This window comes from Bison bison, unplaced genomic scaffold (assembly GCF_000754665.1).
Source record: "Bison bison bison isolate TAMUID 2011002044 unplaced genomic scaffold, Bison_UMD1.0 scf7180017864118, whole genome shotgun sequence".
NCBI lineage: Eukaryota > Metazoa > Chordata > Mammalia > Artiodactyla > Bovidae > Bison > Bison bison.
Genome location: NW_011494690.1, coordinates 3,127,109 through 3,134,603, shown reverse-complemented (window position 1 = coordinate 3,134,603; position 7,495 = coordinate 3,127,109). Strand labels below are relative to the sequence as shown.

General features: G+C 38.4%; 1 protein-coding gene across 11 annotated transcripts in view; it reads right to left on the bottom strand.

The window, feature by feature from the left end:
• ATP8B4 (ATPase, class I, type 8B, member 4) overlaps positions 1-7,495 on the bottom strand; it is a 341,749-nt gene that overhangs the window by 80,915 nt on the left and 253,339 nt on the right. For all 11 annotated transcript variants that reach the window (XM_010839511.1, XM_010839512.1, XM_010839505.1 and 8 more), the window contains one exon: positions 3,112-3,300. In XM_010839511.1, the coding sequence (XP_010837813.1) occupies positions 3,112-3,300 (189 nt within the window). The remainder of the gene's footprint in view (positions 1-3,111; positions 3,301-7,495) is intronic.

The following is a 7,495-nucleotide window of genomic DNA, read 5'->3' as shown; positions in this document are numbered from 1 at the left end:
TCTGAACTGTGGTGTTGGAAAAGACTCTTGGGAGTCCCTTGGACTGCAAGGAGATCCAACCAGTCCATTCTGAAGGAGATCAGCCCTGGGATTTCTTTGGAAGGAATGATGCTAAAGCTGAAACTCCAGTACTTTGGCCATCTCATGCAAAGAGTTGACTCATTGGAAAAGACTCTGATGCTGGGAGGGATTGGGGGCAGGAGGAGAAGGGGACGACAGAGGATGAGATGGCTGGATGGCATCACTGACTCGATGGACGTGAGTTTGAGTGAACTCCGGGAGTTGGTGATGGACAGGGTGGCCTGGCGTGCTGCAATTCATGGGGTCGAAAAGAGTCAGACACGACTGAGCAACTGAACTGAACTGAACTGAAGGATCTCTTAGTCTAAGGAAATGGCTCTCAAGCTGTGGTCCAAACAGTGACGCAGCAGCATCAGGAACACCTGGGAGCTTGTGCAACGTGCAAACTTTTATGCCCCACCCCAGACCTGTTGAATCAAAAACTCTAGGGCTGCACTTTAACAGCATTTAAAATCTGCATTTTACTTTTACTTATCTTTCCAAATCACATATTCGCCTATCTTCTAAATTACCAGGTGCTTCCTAACTATGATTCAAACTGTAGAAGCCCTAAAATAATTCAATCATATTAAAAGAAAAGCAGAACAAGGGCACATAAAAAACACGATATGTATAGCTAGAAATACTATCCAAAGTCAGACAACAAACTGGAAAAAAATGTCTGCAAGCTACATCACAAAGGGCTTCTCTCCCTAATATATAAGGACTTCTGTAAATATAGAAGAAAAAAATCTAGCAGTTCAATAGCAAAATGAGTGAGGAGTACTAACTCTGTCCAGAAGGAAAATAAACATGTATCTCAAGCATAGGAAATAAACTCAACCTCATCCGTGATAAAAATGTACAAACTAAAACTACTGTTACATGCCAATTTAAAAACTGACAAAAATCTGAAGTTTGATGTTGATGAGGATATAGGGGGAAAGGCGTTCCTACTATGGAGGTGGGATTGTAAAATGATGTACCTGCAATGGTAATAACCATTTTGGCAATTTGGCAATAACCATCAAAATTAAAAACATGTTTATCCTATGACCCAACAATCTCATTTCTGATAAATATTCTGAAATAACTGCACATGTACAAAATGAAATATGTACAAGGCTACTCATTTCAGTACGTGTAAAAGCAAAAGTTTGAGGATAGCATAAATGGCCACCACAAAGGGACAAAATGAAAGTGTTAGTCGTTCAGTCGTGTCCAGTTCTTTGCGATCCCATGGACTGTAGCCCACCAGGCTCCTCTGTCCACAGAATTTTCCAGGCAAGAATTCCGTAGGGGGTTGCCATTCTCTTATCCAGGGGACATTCCTGAGCCAGGGATCAAACCTGGGTATCCTTCAGGGAGACTGAGCAACTAGCACTACTACTGCTATACTACGACTACAAGGGACAAAATAAATTTTGACTTAATCCATAGAGTGGAGATTTGCATAGTTTAAAATTTTTCAAGTATATTTTTTTATATACGGATAAGGAAACAGTTCTTAAAAGTACTGCTAAGCTAAAAAAAGCAAAAATAAATAAATAAAATCTGCATTTTAATAATTCTTCCTGGTGGTTTTGATGGAAGCTGAAGTTTGAGAGCCAGTAACGTAGGGGCACAAAGTAGACGGAGGTATCAAAAGCATGTGACCTACAACAGGGATAAAGAGGCCAGACTTTGGAGACAGACAAATCTGGATTCAAATATTTGCTCTGCATCTTACTGGCTTTGTAACAAGATACACGACAGTACTGGGAAAGATACTTAAAATCTTTGAGCTTTAAATGTCCCATCTCCTGATTGGGGGTGACATACTATTACAAGACTTTAATAAAATTTTTGTAAAGTGTTCAGTTCACTCACACTGGCATATAGCAAATATAGATAACAATTTTAATAAGAACATAGTTGTGACAAAGTTCTATATTAGACATGCAAAATTTGAGATAACTGTAGTATAACCCAGTGACAGAATCCAAGAGAAGCCTGAAAATGTGTATAGAGGCCTCAGAGAGAGACTGAAACTGAAGAACCATATGGGAAGGACACAAAATATAGGCAGTAGCTGCCACCATGTGAGTGGTCAAGATTATACAAGGAGAGCGCAGAAGAGAAAAGGACACCAACACTGAAGAGTATGATGAAGAACAGTCAGCTTGAAAAGGAGCTTCAGAAAGCAAGCACAGGACAAGGTGAGACCCAGGAGCCAATGCGGTCAAAGAGGCCAAAAGAAGAGTGTCAAGAGAAGCAGATTAACAGTATCAAATATCACTAAGTTTAAAGAGATAGAGATGATAATAGAGGATAGATAGATCGACAGATGGATAGTAAACAGGTAAGGAGGAGGGAAGGAGGGAGAGGGAGAGGAAGGGAGGAAAGAAGGAAGAGGGGGTATGTCATTGCACTGGGTAGTTAAGAGGTGATGTCAAACTTCTGAGAAGGAATTCTGTCTTGAAGATTAGAAGCAGAAGCCTGACCCTTATAGACTGAAAAGAGAAACCAAGATGAGGATCAAAAACTAACCTTGAAAAATTAAGTTGTGATGGAAAGAAGAAAAATTGGGTGGCAAAATCAGTGGAGATCAGAATATGAACAATATCTTTAAGGAAACAAAGATGATCATAGAGTTGCAGGCTGAAGAAAGAAGTCAGTGATGAAGAAGAAAGTGAAGTTACAAGCAAGCGAGAAGGGAGTGAGTAAGGAAGGGCAATGGATGGGAACAGGTAGAACCTTTAGCATTGAAAAGGAACAAGAGCAATTTTAATCTGAAGCAGAAAACAGACTGAGTAAAACCGTAGCTTGGGGATGAAGGAGGAAAATGGGGGAAAGGGTAAGGTTATGGTGCTGGACACAGAACAGGTACTTGTTTCTTTAGTTCTACTCACTGCTACCGAGTTGAGGCTAAGCTGAGGATGACACAAGTTCAAAAAGTTAATACATATCACAACTCTCAGCACATAACTAGAGTGACATCATCCTTGAGAAGTTTCCATATAACCACAGTATTATCAAAAGATCGAAAATACTCTCAGCCACCAACCATACCTATGACAGACATCCTTTTTCGGAAATTGTTAAAATCCAAAAAGGCAAGCAATTGGTAAGTAACTAGTGTTCCCAATTCTTCTATTGTTATTGTCTCTGGGGTCCGAGACTTAAAGATGAACCCCAAATTTTTTGCAGCAGTCACTAGAGCGCCTTCATCAGGTGACTGAACTTGGTAAATCAGCTGTCCTAAAAGGAAAAGAAACAAGTGGATTAAATAACAAAAAGAAACAGATTATTAATATGATGATAGTAATATTCACAGAACAACCAACATCAATTTCAACTCATTCTATAAGACCCACCCCAAGTGTCGGCTCTAGAAATTAGACTTTTTCCACTCACTAACCAGCTGACCAGGCACCAGTCCTATGGAACTTTCAGGACACCATACATAACACCATGCATTAAGAGCCCTGTCAGCTTACAGGAAAAAACTCATTCCTGAGCCTGCCTCCTTCCTATGTGGAAAGTTTCTTAGGTCAGAGACCGCACCTTTGTATTTTCAGTGACTAGAAACAGCCAAGAAAGTTTCACAAACTAAAACACTTAATATAAATTAACTCACATAATCCTCATGGCACTGAGGGAGGGATTATTAAAATTATTACAGGCATATCTCAGATACATTGCAGATTTGGTTCCAGACCACTGCAAAAAAGCAAATATTGCAATAAAGCGATTCACATGAATTTTTTGGTTCCTCAGTGCATATAAAAATTACATTTACATTATACTGTTGTCTGTTATGTGTGCAATAGCATTATGTATAAGAATATACATACTTAATTAAAAAATACTTTATTGTGAAAAAAAATGTTAATAATCTGAGTCTTAGGTGATTCATAATATTTTGGCAATAGTAACATCAAAAAATCACTGATCACAGATCACCATGAGAAATACATGTGTTTGTCACTAGTCATGTCTGACTCTTTGTGACCCCATGCACTGTAGCCTGCCAAGTTTCTCTGTTCACGGGATTGTCCAGGCAAGAATACTGGAGTGAGTTGCCATTTTTTCTCCAGGGGATCTTCCCCACTCGAGGATCGATCTTGGGTTTCCTGCATTGCGGGCAGATTCTTTACCAGCTGAGCCATCAGGTGAAAAAGTTTGAAATATTAAAAGAATTACAAAAATGTCACATAGTGACACAAAGTGAGCAAATGCTGTTAGAAAAATGGTGCCAATAAACTTGCTCGATGCAGGGTTGGCACAAATCTTCAATTTGTAGAAAACACAATATATGTGAAGTGGAATAAAGTGAAGCACAACAAAATGAGGTATGCCTGTATTTCCACTTTATACTGGTAAAACTTACGAAAATGTTATGCGACTTTTGCAAGATAACACACCAGAGTGATGATGCAGACATCCCAAATTCCTCTTCAGTCTGCTACTAGTGATCTTTTTATGAAAATACATCAAAGAAATCCCTTGAAATATAAGGAATCAAACCAAGATATTAATGACTGGTACCTGATATTGTGTATGTGCTGGAGTGGGAGTAAGAGGAGAGAAGAGAGGAAAAGAATGAAGTGCGGGAAAAAAATAAAAATACACTTAAAACCCAGCATGAATAAAGTAAGCTCTTCTATACAAAAGTATCTTTGTATGTAAAAATAAATTAGAAAAAATTAGGCAGAGCTAGATCCATATTTACTGACTTATAATAATGTCCAAGATAAATTGTTAAGAAAACTGGTTGCATATTAACCTATGTACTAGAATTTTTTTGTTAAAAAAAAAACTACTTACATATCTATCCATATATATGTGCGTATATGTATAAGCAAGTAGAAAGTGTGAAATCATGTACACCAAATGTTAATATTAGTTACCTCTCTGCTGCTGCTGCTGCTAAGTCACTTCAGTCATGTCTGACTCTGTGCGACCCCATAGACGGCAGCCCACCAGGCTCCCCCGTCCCTGGGATTCTCCAGGCAAGAACACTGGAGTGGGTTGCCATTTCCTTCTCCAATGCATGAAAGTGAAAAGTGAAAGTGAAGTCACTCAGTTGTGTCCAACTCTTCGCTACCCCATGGACTGCAGCCTACCAGGCTCCTCCGTCCATGGGATTCTCCAGGCAAGAGTACTGGAGTGGGTTGCCATTGCTTCTCCGAGTTACTTCTCTAGAGATTGAATTAAAGTTCATGGAAGAAATTACTATCTTTGCCTTTATAAATCTTTATGTTGTATGGCTTCATTTGCTACAATAGGCATAAATTAATTTTTGAAATTTAAAAAAATTGAAGCAATTACTTCATCTATTATGAAATGACATGGTAACTTCCACTTCTGGAAACATGGTGGACTAGGTTCCAGGATCAATCTCCTCTGTTAGAACCAGCTATAGATTCTATAAATAAAAAGCATTTAAATATTTTTGCATGTACTCAGGACTGGCAAGAAAGCAACAGTTGCTCAGGTCAAAGACTGAGGGAAAAAAAAATACGGTTGGAATAAAGGATGCGCATTTTTGAAACTAACTGGTTTCCAGTATCTCAGGGCTTTGGTTAGAAAAGACATAGGCCAGGGAAAGAAGTCTAATAGGAGATCACTTCTTAAAACTGAGCACCCTCACTCCTCAAAAGGATGTTCTCTCAGTATGAAGGTAAACTGGAAAACAGTGCCCATTTTAAGAGTACCTATAAGGAAAACTGTCTATTTATAAGAGAAAAAAATATGCTGAAAATTTATAACAGAAAACTGACTTTCATGTATATTTGCATCCTAAATTCACAGATCACCCAGATATTGTGAATTTAGATTGAAAATATACATTAGTGACTAAGTGAAAGTCACTCAGTCATGTTTGACTCTTTGCAACCCCATGGACTACACAGTCCATGGAATTCTCCAGGCTAGAATACTGGAATGGGTAGCCTTCCCCTACTCCAGAGGATCTTTCCAACCCAGGGATTGAACCCAAGTCTCCCACATTGCAGGTGGATTCTTTACCAGCTGAACCACAAGGGAAGCCCAAATAGTGTCTAAAGGAAATGCAAATCCTTTCTTGGAGAAACCAGTCTTAGCCTCAGAACCTGAAAAATTTCTACAAATGAAGTCCCAAATAAAATGGCCAAGATATAATTAGAACCAACAGAAAGAACAGAGAGAATAATATCCCTAAAAACTTTAGATATTGAAGAGATCAGAAATACTACAAACACTTAATGGATTTCAAAAAATAAAAGAGATAAAATTAATCAGATTTGAAAAAAGAATTAAAGACTTAATAGAAGTCAAAAACAAAAGATTAAATACTACTAGAAAGAATTTGTGTACAGGGGGAAAAATGGAGAAAATTCCAGAATATATCCGAGAGAGACAGAGAAAGGAAAAAAATCAAAGAATTATTAAAAGACATAGAGAATAAAGTGAGAATGTTACACACTAAAGATCCATTACAAAGAGAAAATGAGTCAGAGTCCATATTTGAAGAAATAATATGGCTAAGGAAATTCCAGAAGTGATAAAAGACAACATTCTATGGACTCAAGAATCTCAATGAATTCTAAGCAATACAAATATTTTAAAAATTCACACCTACACTAAGAATATGAAAGAAGAAGAAATCTCAAGTCTATGCCTTGACCAGTAACACTGAAGAAGCTGAAGTTGAACAGCTCTATGAAGACCTACAAGACCTTCTAGAACTAACACCCAAAAAAGATGTCCTTTTCATTATAGGGGACTGCAATGCAAAAGTAGTAAGTCAAGAAACACCTGGAGTAACAGGCAAATTTGGCCTTGGGAGTACAGAATGAAGCAGGGCAAAGGCTAATAGAGTTTTGCCAAGAGAACACACTGGTCATAGCAAACATCCTCTTCCAATAACACAAGAAGAGACTCTACACATGGACATCACCAGATAGTCAACACCAACATCAGCTTGATTATATTCTTTGCAGCCAAAGATGGAGAAGCTCTATACAGTCAACAAAAACAAGTCAAAACAAGCAAAAACAAGTCTCAAGTCAGCCTGTTGAGAAACCTGTATGCAGGTCAGGAAGCAACAGTTAGAACTGGACATGGAACAACAGACTGGTTCCAAATAGTATGTCAAGGCTGTATATTGTCACCTGCTTATTTAACTTATATGCAGAGTACATCATGAGAAATGCTGGGTTGGAGGAAGCACAAGCTGAAATCAAGATTGCTGGGAGAAATATCAATAACCTCAGATATGCAGATGACACCACCCTTATGGCAGAAAGTGAAGAAGAACTAAAGAGCCTCTTGATGAAAGTGAAAGAGGAGAGTGAAAAAGTTGGCTTAAAGCTCAACATTCAGAAAACTAAGATCATGGCATCCGGTCCCAACACTTCATGGCAGATAGATGGGGACACAGTGGAAACAATGGCTGACTTTATTTGGGGGG